General features: G+C 42.3%; 1 protein-coding gene across 1 annotated transcript in view; it reads right to left on the minus strand.

Moving 5' to 3' along the window:
- Window positions 1-10,735: 10,735 nt before the first annotated feature.
- LOC130084389 (ribonuclease inhibitor-like) overlaps window positions 10,736-25,441 on the minus strand; it is a 130,499-nt gene continuing 115,793 nt past the window's right edge. The window contains exons 12-17 of the mRNA XM_056249791.1: window positions 24,692-24,836; window positions 21,685-21,855; window positions 14,373-14,543; window positions 13,653-13,823; window positions 12,244-12,417; window positions 10,736-11,026 (exon numbers count right to left, since the gene is read on the minus strand). Of these exons, the coding sequence (XP_056105766.1) occupies window positions 11,020-11,026; window positions 12,244-12,417; window positions 13,653-13,823; window positions 14,373-14,543; window positions 21,685-21,855; window positions 24,692-24,836 (839 nt within the window). The 3' untranslated portion in view covers window positions 10,736-11,019. The remainder of the gene's footprint in view (window positions 11,027-12,243; window positions 12,418-13,652; window positions 13,824-14,372; window positions 14,544-21,684; window positions 21,856-24,691; window positions 24,837-25,441) is intronic.

Here is a 25,441-nt window from a genome sequence, read left to right on the forward strand (position 1 = left end):
TTATGGACGGACAAAGTACTACTGTCGATTCGAGCAGTGCATGTGCCGGGCAGTTTGAATTGCGGCGCGGACATGCTGTCCAGGGATGGCATTGTGCACGGAGAGTGGAGGCTTCATCCGCAGACGGTAAACATGATCTGGAATCTGTTTGGCAAAGCGGAGATCAATCTCTTTGCATCACAGGAGAACGCCCACTGCCCGCTGTTCTTTGCATTGACGACGGCCCCTCTAAAGGGAGACGCACTGTCGAGCCGCTGGCCGAAGGGGCGGAAGTATGCTTTTCCTCCGATCAAGTTAATGCCGCTGGTGCTGCAAAAGATCAGGGAGGAGAGATGTGCGTTGGTTCTGGTAGCGCCGAAATGGCCCAACCAGCCGTGGTTCCCGGAGCTAGTGAACATGGCGCTTTTTCCCCCGTGGCGGATACCGCCGAGAAGAGACCTCCTATCTCAGGCGAGGGGGACCATATGGCACCCCAACCCGGAGCTGTGGGACCTGCATGTGTGGCAGATCAGCACGGAGTATCACAGCGGGTGCTACAGACAATAGCAGAGGCTAGAGCCCCTTCAACGAGGCGCTTATACGCTCTAAAGTGGAGGGTGTTTGCTAACTGGTGTGTTGACAAAAAGGAGGACCCCAGGAATTGCGATATCTCCATTATTTTGACCTTCCTACAGGAACGTCTGGATGCTGGCAGTTTGCCATCTACACTGAAAGTTTACGTGGCCGCTATTGCTGCTTGTCGTAATGTAGATGGCCATTCAGTGGGGAAACACTTCGTCAGATGCCGGTTTGGGACCTGTCGTTAGTGCTTAGTGCGCTGTCTGACCCGCCTTTCGAACCAGCTGAGTCTAGTGACATCAAAGTTCTCTCATTCAAGATGGCGCTTTTGCTCGCGCTAGCCTGCGGTAAGCGGGTGGGGGACTTGCAGGCTCTGTCAGTGAACAGTGCATGTATGCAGTTTGGACCGGAAGATTGCATGGTCAGACTTTTACCCAAGCGCGGATACTCGCCTAAAGTGCTCTCAACTCCATTCAGAGCCCAGGTGGTTACAATTCCAGCATTTTGCCCCGATGAGGTCAGTATTTCAGAGTCTCAGAAGGACGCTTTGTGCCCCGTGCGTGCCCTGCGTGCTTATGTGAACAGAACTAGCCATTTTCGAACTTCAGAGCAGCTCTTCGTCTGCTACGCGGGTGCCAAGAAAGGCGGCGCGCTGTCAAAACAAAGGCTATCACACTGGATAGTGGAGGCTGTGCGACTGGCTTATACTTCTCGGGGAGCTGTTTGCCCTATAGGGGTGCACGCCCACTCCACTAGGAGTTTGGCGTCATCATGGGCGTGGGCGAAAGGCATGTCTATCCAGGACATTTGTTTCGCGGCAGGCTGCTCGTCGCGTAATACGTTTGCGAGATTCTATAACTTGAATATTCCTTCATTCACACCACATGTACTGTCAGTACAGGGAGAGAAAGCTGAGCTGTCATTGGACTAGGCTAGACATGCCCCTAATGGCGCACACTCTAGCCGCGGTTCCGACTAAGCGTGAGTTATTAGCAATATAAAGCTATCTGTTCTCTATATTGTGTCCTTATTATTATGCCCACATTCATAAGCCGGCAGTGTATTCCTAAGCACCAATCACCTTGCTGCAATTCCCCCTTCATTCAGTTCAGCGTTGCTTAACTGTGTGGGAGGGGCCACGTTGGTGCGGTTGCCGACTTGGCTCTGTGCCAAGAGGTGGTTTCAACCAGGTCCGGTGGCGGTTTCCTGAGCTGTATAGGGATTAGCGCTTGTGCTATCCTCAGCTCGTTCTAGCAGGGCGGGGTTTTTCCCACGCGGCGGGGGTTTTATTGCTCCCCATACGTAATGTCGAGAGACCGACTCGATAAGGGAACGTCTCTGGTTACTCACGTAACCGTAGTTCCCTGAGAGGAGGGAACGAGACATTACGTAACCTGCCGTGTGGGAAGGGCTCACAGTTCCTTACTCTCGTTCAGCTAAGATTCTGAGGTTTTTGGCGCCCGCCGTCACCTATATTGAGCAGTGTCAGCCAATCAGGTGATGGCGGGACTGCCATTGGCTATTTGCAAGCAAAAGAGTTATTCTATCAGACTTCATGATTCGAGGAAAATGGATTTCCCCATACGTAATGTCTCGTTCCCTCCTCTCAGGGAACTACGGTTACGTGAGTAACCAGAGACGTTTTACGACCCTGTTGTTCCTGATGCGTCCAGTAGAGGGATTTACTGCGAAATAACATAATTAAATCGACGCTTAATAAGCCGTCCATAGACTTGACAATTTTGTGTTTTTCTGTTAATTTAAATATAAACGTTATAGTGTAGATCTGCACGGATTAAATTATCTGTTTAACAAAAAAACAAGGGGGGTAAACGGACATCAAAAGAGATTGAATTAGGTTACACAAATCAATGCAATATTACATTTTGTCAATATAAAAACATGTAAGGTTCTTTACAACAGACTCAATGATATTATTTGTTTGATAAACCTTTGAGTTTAAAGGTTCTGACATTTTCTTAAAGGAAGAAAAAAATGAACTTTATATCAGAGGAGAATATTCTAAAATCAGGATTACTTTGAATGGTTCTGTCTTTATGAAGATGAAACTTGCCCAGAAGACAAAGTAATAATACCGTATAATCAAGTTTAACATCGTTAGAATTAAAATCTGACAAAAATAGATTCTGTCATTTGTATGTTAAATAATCTGCTAAAGTTATTGTTTTTTAGCAATGATGCAACATTTATTATTTATAAACGATTAGCTCGATAGAGCTAGGGTAGGTAGATATCAATTCATTTATATATCAATGGATGGGTCTATAATGTATTTTGACAGGTTTCTGTTCTATCTGGCTTAAACTTAGCTAACCACGTGTAGGTTTAGCTTCCCCTATCTTCTCTACTCAATTTAAAATTTTAATTTTAATTTTAATTTTCTTTTGTTGCCTGTCTTTAGCTTGGCCTCTTCTGGTAAGACTCTGTATCCTTGCATTAAAACATACTCCACGTGGTTTATAGAGCAATATTACAGTAGATAATGGAAATATGTTAATTTTTTTTACAGTCTATGGTGTGAACACACAAAAGACACATTTATAGGTATGTAAATCTCTCTCTCTCTCTCTCTCTCTCTCTCTCTCTCTCTCTCTCTCTCTCTCTCTCTCTCTCTCTCTCTCTCTAAGTAAAGAGTTAAACTGCACACTCACTCAAATACATTAAAACACATTAAAAACTTTCCCCATATGGTTTGAATGTAGATTCTGGTTTGAGTTGTTTCTTATAAATGAGATGATCTAATTATCTCATTTATATCTTAATATACATTTTTTCTTAAAATAGCTTACTGATCTGGACTCAAATGTAGGGTATGTGCACTTAATGTGGGTTTTATCATACTCTGTCTTTACCAAGTTCTCTTTAACTTGGATCTCATAAAGGTGTGTTTGCTTTAGCTACTTAAAGAAACACACACACACACACACACACACACACACACACACACACACACACACACACACACACACACACAGGGACAGGACAAGGTCAAATTCACCATGGATGTCCTTTTTAAACTTTTTTAATGTTTCATTTTTAAATGTTTCATCAGTGAGCAGGAGCAGTTAAAGAAAAAAAACAGTTAAAGAAGAGTGGCATACCATAGGGGAGTCATCATAATTCATAAATGGTGTTAATAAATATTTTTTTGTGAACAACGATATTGTCTATATCTTCTAAATGGCCCATGGAATTTTAGAAAAGGGATACATTGTGTTTGTCTTCATAAAATGCTGTGTAGGACACTGTTTTGTAGCTGTATGATGACCAATAGAATAGTACAGCTGATATTTCATTGAGGATCCATATTATTACACGGTGCATGTCTAATGGGCTAAATATAGTTAATATCTAAATGTGACTATATAAATTCACAAAAACATATTTCACTCAGTCTCCTGTATATAAAAACCTACGGTATTATACGTATTTTTAATTTTTCAATTCACAAAAACGAATAGTTTTCTGTAGGTTGAGTGAAGCAGGGCTGCCAACTCTCACGCATTCAGCGTGAGACTCACGCAATTGAGCCAATTCTCACGCTCTCACGCCACACCCCCGATTTCTCACGCTGAAGTGTCAACCCGGTCGGTCAAATGCCTGAAAGATGAGTTTATCTATAGATCTACCAGTTGAGCCATTCGTGATCGACTAGTTTTACCGCAAATTAGTTAAAATATCCCGTAATCTACAGCGAGCGTGCATGCGAGACAGATGTGTTGAGCTCCTAACGGCGCGCTCCTAACCGCGCACGCGCACGAGAGGTAAGCGGCAGAGAGGTAAGCGAGCTTGCGCGTGCTTCTTGGGATCCAGCCACACTAGGAAAATATGAGATACGGATGTGCCGGCACATTACATTGCTAAAAATAATTTAGTAGCCTATCCTTGCCTTGTTTTTGAATAAATAAATAAAATAATATAATATAAAATACATTTCAAAGAAAGTTTTATCAATATTTTCCACTGGCCAAATACTATTTTAATTGCTTTATATTTTTATTGGAAACAGATAGGCCTTATTGTGCATTATTGATCATTATTTGTGCCAATATATTTTCTCAGACAAATGAATGATTGTGTATGATTATGATTCAGGCAGCTTTACAGGTCAGAAGACAGACTGCCTTATGTTAGATCTACTGTAGGCTACAGCTGAAACAAACTCTGTTGCATTATTTTCCTGTTATCACTGTAAAGCTGCTTTGAAACAATCTGTTTTGTAAAAACAGACAACAATTTTTTTTTAGAACAAACACAGGCACAGTCAACTTCGGAGAGGTATTTTTCGATTTCTTGAATATCAAAAATCTGTTCAGTTATTTCTGTGCTGCTCGTTTCAAAGATCTTCTGATCAGATTTTGGACAAAATTGGACCAAATTTAGTTTTTAATTTACTTCAAAATAGCAGACAAACAAAATGATGGAAAATGACAAATGAGGTACCGTCTGAATTGGCATAAACCAAGAAACATAATGACACCAAGAAAACAAATTTTCAACAATGTTTTCAAAAAACTCATAAGCCTTTAAAAAAAAAAAATCCCTTATATCTCTGGAACACTATGGTGATGGTGTGTTCAAACTTCTCAGGTACTTTCAGGACATGCTGTTGATGATCCCTAAGTAATTTTGTGTCGATATGTCAAGATCATGATTTTCTGACAAACATTTCAAAAGTTCCCTTTCGAGAGGTCTCTCGTATTGCGTAAGTTAGCTTACGCTATGGGAAAACTCCTTTTCTGAGAATATTGAAGCCAAATTTTTTAAAACGCGGTACACACCACGCTGCACAGCAGACATATAGTTGAGCGTCTAGCACACTCATTGGCTGTGCTGCATGCGGCAACTGCACGCACCTATGACGAGGCGGGTAAGATGCGCGAAACAATCAGGTCGCTTTGCGCCAGGGCGCGTCATAGCCCGCCAGTATGGGCGTGGCTTATAGCTCCATGACCGACCCCGCACCCTCAACACAAGCCAGCACCAGCGGCGTGAGAGCCACCATTCACACCATGGCGGTCCTCCAGGTTTTTCAGGCCAAACTTCTCCGCTCGATGGACGAGTCTGGTCTTGACCCGGAAGCTTTCAGGGACCTGAGCAGCGCAACAGACCTGGCTTTGTGAGCCACTAAATCAACCGCCCAGGCGATTGGTAGAAGCATGGTGAACTTGACGGTGCTAGAGCGACATCTCTGGTTGAACTTAACAGTAGAGGGTTCAGCGGTAAAGGGTTTCGTGGAGCGTTTCACAGAGGCACAGAAAGCGTCGCAAGCAATGTAGCCCCACCCAGCGGCTGAAGTCCGTCACTGCTCTCATTCAACGAGACGACAGCAGTTCCCAGAGCGCCTGGGACCCCGACCCAAGATTGTGTTGGACGCCGAGCCTCGGAAGCCTTCCTAGCCTGTATGACAGGAAGGAAAAAAGAGTGGTTGAGTCCCGCCGCGGCTAGACCACCCTCCAAAAAGCCTTTTACACATCTACCAGTCCCCTCTTTAGTTCAGGCGGCTGGAGATGCCAACATTGCAGTCAACGAGTCTGTGGTGAAACATGCACGCCTGCAAACAAATGCAAACAAACAAAACAGCGACGCAAATAACACACGAAAAGAGTACTTTTCTGTCTGTTCTCCCTCCGGCTCGCGCTGGAGGTGTAATAAATTTGGAATGTGTGCCCACGATAAAGTACGCACCCCTGGACATAAGCACTGTTCCCATAGTATTAGTTCTCTCTCCGGCTCGCGCTGGAAGTGTAATAAATGTAGGCTGTGTGCCCACTATAAAGTACGCACCCCTGCACATAAGCACTGTTCCCACAGTATCACAAACAGAAAACAGCTGGGTCCCTATCACAAAGCGGCCCGTCCCCAGACTTCATTCAACCCCTAGCTATGCGGGCCAAGGCCTGGGAAGCCATCTCCGGAATATCAAAATGAGTGTTGAACATAATAAAACGGAGCTACTCGCTACAGTTTACTCGCAGACCCCCGCGCTTTCTAGCTGTGGTCGAGACATAGGTGAGAAGCAACGTGGTTCACGTTCTTCGCACCAAAGTGTCAAAACTGTTAGTTAAAGGGGCTGTAGAGCCAGTCCCTTTATCACTAAGCAAGTCGGGCTTTTACAGTCGCTACGTCCTCGTTCCAAAGAAAGATGGCGGCCTCAGGCCCATCTTAGATCTCAGACACCTGAACAAAGCGCTTTTGACACGCCCGTTCAGAATGCTGACAACCAAACAAATCCTCGCTCAAATTCACCCTGGGGATTGTTTTTTCTCAGTGGATCTGGAAGATGCTTACTTTCACATTCAGATAACACCCCATCACAGGCCATTCTTGAGATTCGCCTTCAAGGGGCAGGCTTATCAGTACACGCTCCTACCATTCGGTCTATCCCTAGCACCCCGTACGTTTACGAAGTGCATGGACACAGCTTTCACCCCCCTGAGACAACGGGGAGTGCGAGTGTTGAGTTACCTTGATGATTGGCTGGTTATTGCCCAATCGAAGTCACAGTTAATAACTCACAGATCCTGGCTCCTCATCCATCTAGAATGCCTAGGTCTAAGGGTCAATGCTTTTAAAAGCGTACAGTCTTTTATACAGTCTCCCAGCCAGAGTATATCTTTTCTGGGGACAGTCATAAATTCTATACAGATGAGAGCGCAGCTTACGTCAGAGCGCGTGCTCACCATCCAGCATCTTGCACGCCTCTCAAGAGATTTCAGAGGATGTTAGGCGTCATGGCCTCAGCATCATCAGTACTCCAACTGGGTCTACTGTATATGCGTCCCCTCCAGCGCTGGTTAAAACCCTGTGTACTGGCTTACGCGTGGCGATCTGGCCACTTACGCATCAAAGTTAACCAAGGCTGTGTCAGAGCCCTGGTTCCTTGGAAAGCAGCCGGCTGGTATCAGTCCGGCGTGAGTATGGGCATGATTTCGAAGAGGAAAGTGATCTTAACAGACACTTCCAACATAGGTTGGGGGGCCCTATACGAGGGGAGGCCCATCTCCGGCCTTTGGTCGAGCCCGGAGAGGCGCCTACACATAAACTGTCTAGAGATGAGAGCGGTCGCTCTATCACTTAAAGCTTTCCTCCCATACATAAAAGGTCACAACGTCTTGGTCCGGATGGACAACATGTTAATGGTTTCCTATAAATATCGCCAAGGTGGACTCCTGCACACCATGGCCAAACACCTCTTGATATGGGCTCAGCTCAACCTGTGCTCGCTGAGAGCGGCGCACGTGCCAGGCATTCTGAACCAGGGTGCGGATATGCTATCCAGAGACAATGTCCCCCCGGGGGAATGGTCTCTTCACCCGCAAACGGTTCAGCTGATATGGAGCATCTTCGGCGAGTCAGAGGTCGACCTCTTCGCCTCAGAAGACAACGCTCGTTGCCAAACATTTTTCTCCAAGGGCAGGGATGCGCTGGCCCAGGACTGGCCAAGCCACCCGCTGTATGCATTCCCTCCAGTCACGATGCTACCTCAGGTCATCGAACGGATCAGGTAGAGGAAGTGTGCAGTGCTCTTGATAGCCCCTCTCTGGAAGAACCAGCTAGGGTTCTCCGAGTTGACTCAGCTGCTGGAAATAGCCCCATGGCCAATACCGCTGAGGAGAGACGACCTCACGGAGCCGAACGGGACGATCTGGCATCCCCGTTCCGACTTGTGGGCCCTCCATGTATGGCCCCTCAACAGGTATCCGGGAACCTCCTGGAAAGGGTGCTAAATACCATTTTTGAAGCAAAGAGCGCCTTCAAACACGCATCTATATGCTCTAAAATGGTCAGTGTTCTCTGGCTGTCGCACAGCACAGAGCCTAGACCCCTACTCATGCGGACAAGGGTACTTTCCTTTCTACAAGAGCTTTTGGACGCGGGTAGCATCCCCTCCATGCTTAAAGTATATGTGATGGCTATAGCAGCACTTCACGCTCATGTGGCCGGGCAATCACTGGGAAGAAAGACCTAGTCTTGTGCTTCCTCAAAGGGGCCAGAAGGCTAAACCTGCCTCGACCCCCCCCCCCCCTGTACCCATCTGGGACCTCTCCACGGTCCTGGAGGCCATGAAAGGGGCCCCTTTCGAGCTGCTTCAGTCTGCTGACCTGAAGCCTCTTTCGCTCAAAACTGCTCTCTTGTTAGCACTGGCATCAGTCAAGCGAGTGGGTGATTTGCAAACATCTCAGTGAGCGCTACCTGTCTTGAATTCGGGCCCAGCGACTCCAGAGTCGTCCTTAAAGGCACACTATGCAAGAATTGTACCTTAATATAACAGCTTCAAAGTCATTTCGGTGGTAAACAAACTCATAGTAGGGTGAATCATCCTGGTAGTAAAGCTTGGGGGGGGACGCCGCTGTAAAAACCAGCAATGCAAGTTTGAGAGGAGCGCCCCAGACAAATCTCGCGAGAATCACGACATGCTTTACGGCAACGATGTCACACACATCAGCAACAACATATGAAGTACGAAGACACTTGCGCGCATTTCAGACATGATACTCGACGATGGAAAAAGCAAAGAAAATGTGGTCGGAAGAGACTTGGAAAAGGAAAAGATAATCTGACCGCGAGAGGAACCGGAAAAGAGTCCCACTCGGTCGGGCCATAGGGTCGGGCTTTCAATAGTTGGCGCGAACTAAAAAGCAGCACTGGATGCAACAGCGATGCTGACCTGGCGATCTTGTTGATGGACTAAGTAAATCTCTTATTTCTAAACTTGTTTGCGTTCTATGTTGTATGTTGTTGCGCTTGCTTGTAGTATGTCATTTTTTTACGATGCTGTTCATTCATCCATTTTTGATAATTAGACCAGTCCAATAATTTCCACATATGTCTAGCTAGCTATTTACGACAGTGCAAGTATTCCAAAAACATAATTTCTACATAGTGTACCTTTAAGCCAAGGCACGGGTATGTTCCTAAAGTGCTCTCTACTCCATTTAGAGCGCAGGTCATTTCGCTGTCAGCTCTTCCCTCGTCAGAAGACAAAAGAGACGCGAATCTACTCTGCCCTGTGAGAGCTCTCAGAGTCTATTTAGAGGGTTCTGCCCTGAACAGAGGAACAGTTAGACACTGTATTTATACGGAAAGAACCCTTGCTTGTAAAGCGGGAATTTCTAAATGATAAAACCACAAAAATGTGGACGGTGAGGCCCAGCCGGCCGCCGCACAAATATCTTCAATTGGTATTCCACTCGACCATGCCCATGACGAGGCCATGCCTCTCGTGGAATGAGCTCTGATGCCTATGGGACAACGGAGGCCCTTAGACTCATAAGCCAGCGAGATAGCCTCATGACCGCAAGACCTTTGGTGTGTCTCTCAGCCATATTTTCAATTGTGGAAATATGGCATCTATAGCCTAAGATCGATATTGTTTAAAAATTATATGTTGAGTCTGAACATTAACACTTCTTATAGGCCTGTGCTAAAAATTACAACCTTGTTGTATGACTTGATTGACTGCATTAAAAGTTTCCACATATACAATCTAAATATCAGACTTTGAATGTAATTTAAGTCATTAAGTGACAAACCTTTTCAGTTTACTTTTTGCTATAAGGGTCAAAAGTCCTGAGATACTCCCTCAACTCCCTCTGGGCAGACTAGGCCATTTTGCTCATTAAAATATTATCAGGTAAATCTGAAAAATAACAGATTAAATGAATTACAAGTCACATTTTGAATTGTGGTAGCAATTACTGATAAACTGAGACATGAGGGAAAACTGAGATTTAAGGATAAAATTTAATAGGTCATTATATTTAAAAAAAAAAATCAGCCCCAGAAAATAATGTTTGATGAAATCCTCTTCGTCACTATTTGCCGGTGACATATTCATTTAAAATACTTCTATTACTCTTCTGTAATCACATTCTTGTAAATTCTTGTCACCTGTTCCTAAATAATAAATTACTAATATACACCATCTATATCTTGTTGATTAAAAGAATCTAATTGTCATTGAATATTGGAAGTTACACCATCAACATTGTAATCAAGCAGTGCAATATCTAATCAATAACAAAGCAATTTTCAGCACATTTTAAATTTACATGTGATCATTTACCAGACACTTTTATCCAAAGTGACATACAAATGAGGAGAGCAATAGAAGCAATAAAAAACAATATGGCAACAATATGGAACAACCATTCCCAGTTTAGTCTACAAAAAGATGCGTCTTCAGCAGTTTTCATGGTTCATCACAAATAGAAGAATCTTACATTATTTATTAGTGAGTTCAAATCCTCTATTAGATCATTGTGGAAATCTGATGTCATCTGTGATTAAAAAAAAAAAATTCAGACCCACAAAAAGATCCAAACAAGAAACTGCTGTGAAGTCACACACACACACACACACACGAAAGTGAGATCGCTGTGACGTCTCTGTGTCTTCAGTCTGTGTGACTGTGACGTCTCTGTAGCGGCTCCTTATTCACCATCAGCTCACCCTGAGGAAAATAGAATTAAACACACAGACAGTCACATATGGAGTACGAGACATTACTGCGGTCACATCACACCAGTAGATTCATTTCAGAACAAACACAGGCAGAGATACATACAGAGTACATTAATATTACAGCCAGAGATGTAAAGGTGAGGAGAACATCAGAGCTGTTGTGCCGCACGCGGGGGAACGACAAGCTGCGACAGTCGGAGATTCTGGTCAAGACCATTGTGAAAAGATCATCGTGTCAGGAACACTTCCCACTTACCCTCGTGGAAACCAAAGGTTCAGTAGATTATTCACATTATATGAATGATGTGATGAACAGAAACTACTCTCTCAATTAATTGTAATCTTGTAATTGTAAGATTCTTCTGTGAGAATGGCCTGCAGCCCAGAGTCAGAGCAGACCTGCTGTCGGACATCATCTATGTACTGATTAAATGATAATAGCACATGTAGTCCATTCCATAGAGACTGTGTCTGTTCTCAGAATAATGAGAACAAATATTGTTTATTACAGGATCTAGGAAAATAACTGAGCAGTGAAACTGCCCGCTGTTCTTCAGAAAAATCCTCCAGGTATTGCACATTTATAGGTTTTCCAGCATCTTCTGCATATTTGACACCTTTCCAACAATGACTATGATTTTGAGATTCATCTTTTTACATCAAGGACAATTGAGTGACTCATACACAACTATTACAAAAGGTGAAAACATTTACTGATGCTCAAGAAGGAAACAATGCATTACGAGCAGGTGGTGTAAACTTTAAACAGGATTATGATGGTGTGTACATATTTTTTAAAGATCATCTTTTTTTCATTTAGTACTGCCCTTCAGAAGCGAATAATTCCCTGTTTCACAGAAGACAAAATAATTACAATTTATCTTGTTCATGCAATTTAAAAAGTTTACACACCTTAGCTTTAAATGCATTGTGTTGCATCAGTAAAAAAAATTAAGTTATTTTTTTCTAAAAATATATATTTTTCTCTTCAAGAAATACTGTGTAAAACTGATGTTGTTAAAAATAGTATGCAGGGGAAAACCAAGTCCTATGTTTGGTGGACCCTGTGTGTTACAAACCTTATTAGTATTCCAAAGTATTCTAAATTATTTAGATTAGGTTACAAAGCTTGTGTAATCTAACGAAAACGGTTACAAATTACTGTATTTTGTAATCTGTAGTAAATAATCTACTTACAATAGTGTCTCCAGTTTATAATGTGGATCATTCTTTAGATCAGAGAGAAGCTTGATGTCTGAATCTCCTAGTTTATTCCCAGTCAGATCCAGTAGTCTCAGGTGTGAGGGGTTTGATCTCAGAGCTAAAGTCAGAGCAGCAAAACCTTCATCTGTGACTCCACAATCACTCAACCTGTAGAGAACAATGACACTGTGTAAACGGTGTGTAAAAGTACCATTTTATTAAAGATTGCAATGTGTGATGTGATTTGAATGTAGTGACAAGCAATGCCACTATATTCTACACTGTTTTATAAAGGATGCCGGTTTTCCGTGTTCTCGAGGTAAAACTGAGGGACAAATACCATGCAGTAAAATTGAATGAATTAATCCAGTTAGGGAACCATATTAAAATCACTTTAAAACTTCTTAATTATGTTACTTGGAAATGACTTGATTCCATGATGTTGACATTATGTGAACAAATTATCTTTGTTTAACTTGATTGGTTCATGTGAAATGATGTGCATGATTAAATCATTTAAATCCAACACACTTTTTCAGTGCATTGTGTTCTGTTTTAAAAATAAATAAATTTACTGTAAAACCTTAAGAATGTCAACATTGAAAAGTAGAAGATTAATCAATTTGTTAAAGAAATGTAAATTATTAGACGGCCTTGAAGCCTTTTTGTCCCTGATAATATTATTTTTTCTATTTCTTTTTCCTTTTTTATAGATTTGTGCTTTGTTCTTTACAGCATGTATTATAGTTTTGTTTTGCCTTATTGTAATGGTATTTACTGCAATAAAACACTTCCGCATTCCTGGATTCCTATGGAAGTCTATGGGTGTTGTAACTGTCAGTTCAAAAACACTGTTGTTTTAATATAACATTTATACTTTGTGTATTAGTGTAATGTTTTGTCTTGTTTGTGATGTGGAGTATATATATATATATATATATATATATATGTATATATATATATATATATATATATATATATATATATGCTGGGAATAACATTAATGTTTTAGGATTAGCATGTTTAATCAAGCATTGGCTCACCGGTGATGTTCACTGATTTAACTGAATATTTATTTAATGTGCATTTGGACTGATGTAAGTATCACTCACTTGTAATTTATTGTTTAACTGAGCGTCTATGAATCACACATACAACTACTGGTTTTGGTTTTCCTGGTAAAACTATAATTGTACAGAAAATGAGCTCTCAATAAAATGTATTCAATTGTCTCTCATTTGTGTTGTGTGGATGTGTAATTGTTTGGTTGCACTCCTTCTTCAGACCCGAAACAAGCAAAGTTGGTGATCAATGAGTAAAAAAGTTTAAACTATTACATTACTAATAAAGAATATATTTAGCAAGGACAAATATATATGTGTTTATCAGAGAGTTCATCTTACCACAGTTTCTCCAGTTTACAGTGAGGATCCTCCAGTACAGCAGAGAGCAGAGGAACTGAATCTCCTAGTTTATTCACAGACAGATCCAGTAGTCTCAGGTGTGAGGGGTTTGATCTCAGAGCTGAAGTCAGAGCAGCAAAACCTTCATCTGTGACTCCACAATAACTCAACCTGTAGAGAACAATGACACACTCTTCACTCTCTCAGTTCAGATCAGTTTAGCAGTGAATTCATTATTAAAGAGAAAATACAAACTTAAAGCACAAATCAAAATGTTTGATGGATCATTGGACTGAGATCTAAAATGTCACAGAGCTCAAAACATGATTACTAAAAATCTAGTCTTTTTTTTTTTTTGATCTGTACTAATACAGTACGTATGGAGTAATGATTTGTTTTGATTGTGTAAACAATATTTTAAAAACAGTCCCTGCAGAAAAATGAACGTGATGAACTGCAAGAATAAATCCAGAATGTTCTTAATTTCTAAATTCTGAATGTGTTGAGATCGAGTCGGTTTAAAATCAAGAGACTGAAGTGTTGATTGTGATGTGACTGTATTTCAGTGACTCAGTCCTGCAGAATCATGTGACTGAAGAGCAGCTCAAGTGTTCAATCACTTACAGTTCAATAAGCTCAATAACAGCAGCAGAAAAAGGCTGAACATTTTAAATATAGGCTTTACACTGTGTTTTATGAGTGAGTCATATATGATCTTACCACAGATTCTCCAGTTTACAGTGAGGATCCTCCAGTACAGCAGAGAGCAGAGGAACTGAATCTCCTAGTTTATTCCCAGTCAGATCCAGTAGTCTCAGTTGTGAGGGGTTTGATCTCAGAGCTGAAGTCAGAGCAGCAAAACCTTCATCTGTGACTCCACAATACCTCAACCTGTAGAGAACAATGACACACTCTTCACTCTCTCAGTTCAGATCAGTTTAACACAAGTGTCCGCAGCCGTACTGCAGGGCGTCTGTCAATTAATGCTTGATCACAAATAATTTTTTGTTAAATTAAAACATGGGTAAAAACATCACAAATTCAAATTTTTGTCAAATTTAAATAAAAGCACTCTCAAATGAATGCAAGAGCACCCTCAGTTGATTCTGTAATAATATCATACTGGCAAACTCTCAAGTGTGTTTTTGTGTTTGAACTCTGGAGAACGTCAAATGTTTCTATTTACAATGTGTTTTTACAGCGGTGAGAAATGTAGCCAATCACAGACATGTTTGTTGGTCTATTAAACGCAGTGGCCAATCAGAGGCGTTTCATTTTGTCAGAATCCACTCACCGAGATTTAAAGGCCCTGTCCCAAATGGCACACTTCATATGCACTTTCTGTCTTGTAGACTTACAATGGCTTCCGCGTCCCGTTAAGTCCATGATACTGTAGGGTGTCCATTTAGTAATTTTAGGTTTCAGAAGGGGACTCACGAGCGCCGCTCAGCGGTCGATATGTGCCCTACATGCACAATTTTGCTGAGCCCACACTGAAGCGAGCTCCGCAGCAGACTTCTTCCCGACAGTCAAAGCGGCGTTTGTCACGAAAGTGCGGACTCAGAGGAAGACCGCGAGTGTTTAGGGTGCCATTTGTGACAGGGCCAAACTCACAATTAAGTGACATAAATAACAATTGCAAGAAAAAGTCAGAATTGCGAGATAAAAAGTTACAATTATCTTTTAAATTGTTTTATCCCGTGGCAGAAACAAGCTTCCATAAATTCGAGGCAACCAGTGGCGAATTAGTCTTCCAGGTTTTGATGTCATCCCTGAAGCTCTATTCACAGTCAGCTTTCCTTTCACATCCCCCAAATGCCAACAAACCAATGAGAACGCGGAACAATGATGATGATGATGCATAATAACAGAACGTAGGCACCAACGTTGTGGATACACTTACCCAAAACCCTCCATAACTTTTCAATGAATTTCACATTTATTTGTATAGCGAATAAATGTAATTTATTAAAGTAATTTCTATTATTTGCGTTGCCTTATAATTTCATGCTTGAAGTTTAACACGTAAGTGTTTATTACCACAACAGTAATTAAGTGTCTTTAGAAATGTTATAATATATATTATAATGAAAAAGACTAATAAAATTGTCTCTTCATATTAAATGGATAACAATATATGTCTGGACACACTTGAAAAATGTGTAATAATGTGGTCTATAAAACTTAAATATTTAATGATTTATAAGCATTTCACATATTTCTACACTAATTATACAAAACTGCTATACTGCCAGTACACCATACTGTACAAATGAACTAGATCAATGTTCATTCTTGTCTGAAACTTTGGAGGAGACAAATATGAGACCACCAGGGTCTTTAGTTTAGGAAAAAAATCTGAGCACAGTGTGTGATGTTGCTGAGATTTCTTCCAAACTTTAGAGGAGACAAATATGAGATCTCCAGTATGAAGAGCCGTATAGGCAACAATTATTGAAAAGCATTTCAAACACTATAGTGAAACGAAAAACATTGATCAACCTTGGTGAAATTCATTCATACACATTACTGAAATAAGAAAATATTTCGGTAGTTGATGATGGCTAATTTCCCTTGAAAAAGAAGTTGTGTGTCCGCACTTCTGTTTAATGTGGCGCGTCTCACAAACTCTTAAGCAATGGCGGTTAGTTGTAGCGAGTTGTATGGGAAGCCAAACACACCTTCAGTGGGACGAAACGGAGCGGTGTTACAGAGCTCGTGCCGTGCTGACATCATCGGTGCGGCTCAATGGACCGAGCTGTGCGACCGACTCGACATCGCAGAGAGGACGTGTTTGCCAGCGAAACCGAATGGACAGCGCAAACTAATCTCACCAGCGCGACACTGACCATGTAACTTTATTCATCACTGCTCCACAGAAGTTCAGGTGTTTTCCCTGCATATAAGACCATGAAGATCAGCATGAAGTTATTACATTTCTTTTGCTTATTATCTTTCATATTAGTACATTAGTAGTGTTTGAAAAGCTACTTTGAAGAATTGTATTTTTGTAGCTACGGAAAGAGCTGTTCAAAGCAGAAACTTCAACGATTAAGGATTGTGCAGTGCTGGGGGAACGTCTCTGGTTACTCACGTAACCGTAGTTCCCTGAGAGGAGGGAACGAGACATTACGTATGGGGAAATCCATTTTCCTCGAATCATGAAGTCTGATAGAATAACTCTTTTGCTTGCAAATAGCCAATGGCGGTCCCGCCATCACCTGATTGGCTGACACTGCTCAATATAGGTGACGGCGGGCGCCAAAAACCTCAGAATCTTAGCTGAACGAGAGTAAGGAGACTGAGAGTCCCTCCCACACGGCAGGTTACGTAATGTCTCGTTCCCTCCTCTCAGGGAACTACGGTTACGTGAGTAACCAGAGACGTTCCCTTATCGAGTCGGTCTCTCGACATTACGTATGGGGAACAATAAAACCCCCGCCGCGTGGGAGAAACCCCGCCCAGCTCTCAGGAACAGACACCGGACCTGGTTGAAACATCTATTGGCACAGAGCCAACTCGGCATCTGCACCAACGAAGGCCCCTCCCATCAAGCTAAGCACGCTGAACTGAATGGAGGGAGATTGCAGCAAGTGATTGGTGCTTAGGAAAATACTGCCGGCTATGAATGCGGACATAACAAAGGGCACAATATAGTGAACATGATAGCTATGCTAATAATAACTCGCACTGTCTGACGACTAGTCGAACCGTGGCTAGAGCGCGCGCCATCGGGGCAGTCTAGCCTAGTCCAACGACAGCTCAGCTTTCTCTCCCTGCACTGACAGACATGTGGTGCGAATGAAGGGATATTCAAGTTATAGAATCTCCCGAAGGTATTACGAGACGACCAACCTGCCGCGAAACAAATGTCTTGAATAGACATGCCTTTCGCCCACGCCCATGATGACGCCAAACTCCTAGTGGAGTGGGCGTGCACCCCTATAGGGAAACGGCTTCCCGTGGAGCATAAGCCAGCCAGTGCACAGCCTCCACTATCCAGTGAGATAGCCTCCGTTTCGACAGCGCGCCGCCTCTTAGCACCCGCGTAGCAGACGAAGAGCTGCTCTGAAGTTCGAAACTGGCTAGTTCTGTTCACATAAGCACGCAGGGCACGCATGGGGCACAAGCGTACTTCTGAGACTCTGAAACACTGACCTCATCCGGGCAAAATGCTGGAATTGCAACCACCTGGGCTCTGATGAATTTACGCAGTAGATAATAGCCCCATAATAGCATAGCACCTCAGTAAACAACAAACACATAGCCGTAGCTACAACTGTGAGTAGACGAGTTAGCACAGAATAGCCAGTTGTACTGAAGGAAACGGGGCAACATAACAGCATAGCACATGTACGTAACAGCATCGGTCGCTGTAGCGCATCCATGCATGTACATAACGCAGCATAAGTCGCCGTAGCAACAGAACTGCGTAGAGACAGAAACTGAGATGTACAGTTCGGTCAGGATGGCTAGCTGCACGGAAACGGGGCAGCATTACAGCATAACATAATGTGGTAAATTGCACATCCGTGTACGTACATACATTCAGAAACTGTGAGTATGCACAGTAGATTAAGATAGCTAGTTTTGCACTGAAAGAAACAGAGCAACAAAATAGCAACACGCGTCCTTATACGTACATAAGTGCAGTGTAGTCGCTGTAGCGACAAACTGAATATGCAGTTAGATAGGATAGCTGGTTGTTGCACTGAATGATAGAGGGCAACATAACAGCATAACACATCAGTGTGCACATTTTAAACATCTGTGTGTATAATGCAGCTCAAGTTGCTGAAGCGACCGAAACTGCATGAATATGCGTACACAATGGTCCATTACATTGAAGGGCAGCATAACGCTTCAATATCTACACAGATGCAATGCAAGTCGCCGTAGCGACGACTGAGACTATGCACAAGCATAGTTACATTTTTGTGTAAAAAAAACACAGCGTCAGAGGCATAGCGACATCGACTGTAAATACGTAGTTAATCGGAATAGCCGGCTGCACTGAGGATACGGGGCAACATATAACGGCATAAATCATAGACACATATCAATGTACATAACACAGCGTCTGTGGCATCGCGCAACAACTGTGACTACACAGTAAAAGAGTAGCCAGTTGCACTGAAGGATACAGGGCAATATATAGCGGCGTAATAGCTACACATATCAGTGCGTTGTGTGTACACAGCGTCAGTTGCATCGTACAACAATTGTGAATACGTAGTGATCAGAATAGCCATTTGCACTGAAGGATAGGGCAAAATATGACGGCATAGATCATAACACATATCAGTGTGTAGTGTGCACAAACACAGCGTTAGTTGCATCGCACGACAACTATGAATACGCACTGCGTAGTAATCAGGATAGCCATTTGCACTGAATGACACAGGGCAATATATAATGGCATAAATCATTACACATAACAGAGTGCGGTGTGCACAAACACAGCGTCAGTTGCATCGCACGACAACTATGAATACGTAGTAATCAGAATAGCCATTTGCACTGAATGACACAGGGCAATATATAAGGCATAAATCATAACACATATCAGTGTGTAGTGTGCACAAACACAGCGTTAGTTGCATCGCACGACAACTATGAATACGCACTGCGTAGTAATCAGGATAGCCATTTGCACTGAATGACACAGGGCAATATATAATGGCATAAAACATTACACATAACAGAGTGCAGTGTGTACGTAACACAGCGTCAGATGCATCGCGCACGAACTGTGAATACGTAGTAATCAGAATAGCCATTTGCACTGAATGACACAGGGCAATATATAAGGCATAAATCATTACACATATCAGTGTGCAGTGTGTACAGCGTCAGTTGCATCGCGCAACAACTGTGAATACGTACTGCGTAGTAACCAGAACAGCCATTGCACTGAAGGACACAGGGAAATATATGGCATAAATCATTACACACAACAGTGTGTAGTGAGTACGTAACACAGCATCAGTTGCATCGCACAACAACTGTGAATACGTACTGCGTAGTAACCAGAATAGCCATTGCACTGAAGGACACAGGGCAATATATGGCATAAATCATTACACACAACAGTGTGTAGTGAGTACGTAACGCAGCGTCAGTTACATCGCGCAACAACTGTGAATACTTACGGTGTAGTAATCAGAATAGCCATTGCACTGAAGGACACAGGGCATTATATAATGGCATAAATCCTTACACATAACAGTGTGTAGTGAGTACGTAACACAGCGTCAGTTGCATCGCACAACAACTGTGAACACGTACTTGTAGTAATCAGCATAGCCATTGCACTGAAGGACACAGGGCAATATATAATGGCATAAATCCTTACACATAACAGTGTGGTGTGTACGTAACACAGCGTCAGTTGCATCCCGCAACAACTGTGAATACACACTGTGTAGTAATCAGAATCGCCATACAGGGCAATGAATGCTGCGGCGGGGGCTGGGCGCCAGCCACCGGGAAAGCATTGACTGCTATATGAAATGGTATAGCTCGTCCGCGGCATCATGCACGGGGACATAGATAGCCATCTCCTCGGGTTTCCCCGAGCTTCCGCTCTGCGATGCGTCTCCCATCTATGAGGCGGGTAATAATGTTGGGGAGAGAAGCTCTTTTGCTGAGACATGTAATGTACCTTGTTATTGAAACAGAACACAGCGGTTTCAGAAACAACACATTCTCGTCGAACTCTGGGCGGGAACACGCCCTCTTCGCACCGGTCCGACAAACACGTCCCGTGCTCTTTCCTCCCTGACACGCACATCAGGAGCGCTGTTTTTTTTTTTTTTTTTTTTTTTTTTTTTTGCGACTTCCTGAACTGCCTCTCGCTTCAGCTTTACGGCCCGCGCCGAGGCCACCTTTCCGACGGCAGCTCCTTTGGGCGCTGTCCACTCCAGCACCATATCTGCCACCGCCTCAGTGAGAATGGCCATAAGCTCCGCATCCAAAGAGGCGAGGGCGCCTTCAGACGGAGACTCGGACCATTGGCGTCGTCATCGTCGTAACCGAACGAGATAATTCCCGTGCTTCCTCAAGAGGGCGGTAAATGGCCTCAAGAGTAACTCACGGGCTCTGCCACGTGAGGATGGCGTGGACCTTAGGCCGACGTCAGCGCCTCAACAGAACCCGCGAATGGAGATCTCTGCCGTCTGCCGGTCCGCGGCTCGACGGCGGCAGACTGGGGAGAGGCAGGAGACAAAAGGTCATCGCTACGTGTAACGGCCAGCCTTGCACGAAGGATCTGATGGGAAGCTCCTCACAGGCGGGACATCCCGATCCCTCGAGTGCCGCCTCTGCGTGGTCCCGACCCAGGCACAGCACACAAGTTGTGTGCGTCCGGGGATTCAATGGGTCCACCACACGGGCGACAAAGAGACATAATATAATCCACCGGAACGCGAGAGGGGAATTAAAACTCCTTAATATACTCCGCTCTGAATGCGTACATCAACGGTGAAAACAGACTCGAGTGAAGAAAAAAGATTCTGAGGTTTTTGGCGCCCGCCGTCACCTATATTGAGCAGTGTCAGCCAATCAGGTGATGGCGGGACCGCCATTGGCTATTTGCAAGCAAAAGAGTTATTCTATCAGACTTCATGATTCGAGGAAAATGGATTTCCCCATACGTAATGTCGAGAGACCGACTCGATAAGGGAACTATAGGATCAGGGTTGGGAACCACTATTATTGCACAGAAACATCATTAGGGAAAACACTGGTGAGTAAACGTGGGGGAACAGGATTGTCACTCTAGTCAGAGTGAAACAGACTCAAATTATTGAACATAATGAATATAATGAAATACTGACTAAATCTAATGGATACATTTTAAAAAGAATGTAAAAATGAACACTAATACCAGATCATGAGATTAGACATTTGAGTACACCTGTGATTTCTGTGCTGAGATTTAGTGTTTATAGAACAGTAAGAATTTTAGGACTAAAATTAGCTTGTAAAATGAGGACAAAGACATGTGTGACTATCAGAGAGACAATCTTACCCCAGATTCTCCAGTTTACAGTGAGGATCCTCCAGTACAGCAGAGAGCAGAGGAACTGAATCTCCTAGTTTATTCACAGACAGATCCAGTAGTCTCAGGTGTGAGGGGTTTGATCTCAGAGCTGAAGTCAGAGCAGCAAAACCTTCATCTGTGACTCCACAATACCTCAACCTGTAGAGAACAATGACACACTCTTCACTCTCTCAGTTCAGATCAACACTACAAGCCACAATTCTACACATACTATTAAATGTCTAAATTTACATTGGAGATTTATAACAGTCATAAACAAATAATAAAGAAATTCAAAAAGCTTTCAACACATGTGCTCCAAAAATCCCAGTTTATATTGGCAGTTTAATAATAGGAGAAACACAGATGAAAGATAATCTTCTTTTGTTGTTTGTTAATTATTGATCCACTGATGTTGTGAAGGCTCAAACAAACAAAAACTTTTTCAATGATTTCAGACAGCAAGAGAGAAACGCAATGGCATCAAATTAAAAAAGAACATCACACACCTGACGGAAACATTTCTGGACCTTTATAAGGAAACAGCCAAGCAACCAAAATGACAGAAAAAGTTATAATAGATAAATTAAATATACTGGTTGCTACATGATTCCCAATTATTTCCATAATTTCACTATTTCCAGTATTTGAACTTTACATTTTCATTTAAATGTTGTAATTAGCAATACATTTAATTGTACCTGTAAAACAGATTTGTTAAATGACAGCATTGATTAAAGTTTCTTACGGGGCAAAAACATGTTTCTAATGGCAGAGCATTTAACTGCATGCACAAGTAAACTACATCTCCTGTAATGTCCGGCTCAGACTAACTGTAGGCCTACATCATGTAAGACTCCAATACAGTTATTAGGTAATTATTCCCTCACAAATAAATCTCTCAGTGAGTAAACTGTTTCTTGATAAACTACACAACATTGAAATAGTATTTTCAATGGGTTTTTAAATTATTATTACTATGATTATTATTATTTTAAGTCATTATTGTACCTGGTTCATTAGGCTACTCTTGTAAGAAAGTAGCAGTGGCTGGAACAGACTTTAAGTATCGCCTGCGCTTGAAAAGATGCAATCTAATCCTGTTTTCATGAAATAAGATGCTCCCAAACAGGGTTGAGCTTACGGACCTGTTGCTATGACAGCAACTCCAGGATGAGCTTTGAAGAACCTAACAATCCTGGATCATGTAAAATCGTCAACAGTAAAATCCAGATAACAGTAATCCACGTATGAAGAACGGGCCCCGGTTCTCCAGTGCATTGTTATACTGAGTTTATGTTTTTTAAATGATTTTTGTTGTTTTCACAGTAATATTCCTGTACTCTCAACAGTTCTCTAGTGTATAAGCCGTGTGTAGTGATGATGTGCCTCCAGCAGTGCTCGAAGTGGGCCGGTACGCACCAGCACTTCTATATTTTAAGCTTTGGTGTACCCTCACTTTTTCTTGTGTGTGCACTTCTCAGTGGCGTCACTAGGCCCCTTTTCTACTCAGACACATGATTTACAATACCTGCTTCTGTGATTCAAAAATGATACATAACATTGAACTATTTATTCAGTCATGGTGATGGCTAGAAGTGTGCACTTTTTTTTATTCCCGGAAAGAGTTAAACAGTGGGGGAGGAGTGAAATTATATATAAAGTATCTTTATTTGTACGTTTTCTGATAGGAGTACCTTTCATTTGTCCATGAAAAATGCAGTTTCTCTGCTCGCTTCTCGACGACTGTTCTTTCACTCAGCACAAGTTTGGTATTGTTTTAAAGCGTAGCAATCCAACTTTGTGAATATTCATAGCGAATTCTCGATGGCATGAGTCTGAACCAATGAAATGTGATTTTCAGACTCATACTGATTTAAACAAAATTATTTTACTCACATTGACTGACACATTCGAAACGTGCCTCAAAGACCGCCTCAGACCGCACGTGACCCCGATATACACTTATACCTACACAGAATTACAGTATTTCAAAATATCTGTCTTGGCGAGTATTCAAGCAAACATTATCTGCTATGTCTTAAGTGAACATTTGGTTAACTGTTGGAGAAAAACATCTGATGTGTAACATTGTATTAGATCAGCAGTACAGTAGGTCCGAATGTAAGGCTGTCTTTTTCGTTAATGTTAATCAAACAATTGTGGGAAAAAAGTTTAATATATATTGATCCTATAGATATTTGGTTTTGACTTGATGTGTGCCAAATTTGGTGTTATTACCAGAGATTTTAAGGTATGGTTGGTAGAGGATTTTGTTTTGGAACCTTCAGAAAACTTTAACTTGATTATTCTCAAAATTGACTTTGACTATAAAATTCAAACAGGTGTAGCTCAGTCATGAAAATTTGCTCATTGCGACTCATTTTGTCAGAATGGGTCACGTATGTAAGCAGATGCATATGTAAAATCAAAACTGATAATGTTTCTTAATGAAATGTCGACGCAGGACGAGGTATAGGACTGTGAAGCGCTGGGGGTGTTGTTGGACTTGATCTACTCATCGTCCTGAATCTGATCCAGACGTAGTCTAAATATCTAATATCTAAAAATTATGTATCTTAAATCAAGATACACAAGCAATTTTTCAGTATACAAGACTTAATATTTTAAGTCATTTTGCTTCTCAAGTAAATGTATCTTCAATTAAGAATACAAAAAAGAAAAGATGACAAAAATACTGAAAAATACATTTATTTTCTGCAGTGTAGTCCTAAAATTTACATAAGCATTTAGTCCAGGGTTCCTCGAATCTGGTTTTGAAGTGCCGCCGTCCTGCAGAGTTTAGATCCAACACTAATTAAAGACCCTGAACAAGCTGATCCATGTCCTCAGAGTTACAGGAAGGGGAGTTTATCAGGGTTTGAGCTAAACTCCGTAGGGCAGCGGCCCTCCAGTGCCAGATTTGTGGAACCCTGATTTAGTCTTACAGAAGACAATAACATGTCTGACTATGATATACCGTAGATGATCTTACCAGAGTTTCTCCAGTTTACAGTCAGGATCCTCCAGTACAACAGAGAGAAGCTTCACACCCGGATCTCGTAGGTTTCTATTATCTAGATTCAGTTCTCTCAGTTGTGAGGGGTTTGATCTCAGAGCTGAAGTCAGAGCAGCACAATCTTTCTCTGTGATTTCACAATCACTCAAACTGTAGAGAGATGAAAATCAGACTTGGTAAACACTATGAACTGAAAACAAAAAGCAATAGAAAATAGAGAAAAAATAGACAATTTGTATATGGAGTAAAGCAAACACTGTACTGTCGTCACTAATGGATGGCATTGTCTCAAAATTACTCAGGAACCTTGAGATCCGACGGTAGCTGCTCGTATCTCAGCCTGCCTGACAGACATTTCTGGCTGGATGAAGGACCACCACCTTCAACTAAACCTTGCGAAGACAGAGCTGCTTGTGGTCCCGGCCAACCCAACACTTCGTCACAACTTCTCCATTCAGCTAGGCTCGTCATCCATAACTCCATCAAGGTCAGCTAGGAACCTTGGGGTTGTAATTGATGATCAGTTGAAATTCACAGACCACATTGCTAGAACTGCCCGGTCCTGCAGATTTGCCTCGCACAACATTAGGAGGATCAGGCCCTTCCTTACAGAGCATGCCACACAACTCCTTGTCCAAGCACTTGTTTTATCCAGACTGGACTATTGTAATGCTCTCCTGGCTGGTCTTCCAGCTTGCTCTGTCAAACCTCTGCAACTGATCCAGA

Source organism: Rhinichthys klamathensis, unplaced genomic scaffold (genome assembly GCF_029890125.1).
Source record: "Rhinichthys klamathensis goyatoka isolate OS25496 unplaced genomic scaffold, OSU_Roscu_1.1 h1tg000064l_1, whole genome shotgun sequence".
NCBI lineage: Eukaryota > Metazoa > Chordata > Actinopteri > Cypriniformes > Leuciscidae > Rhinichthys > Rhinichthys klamathensis.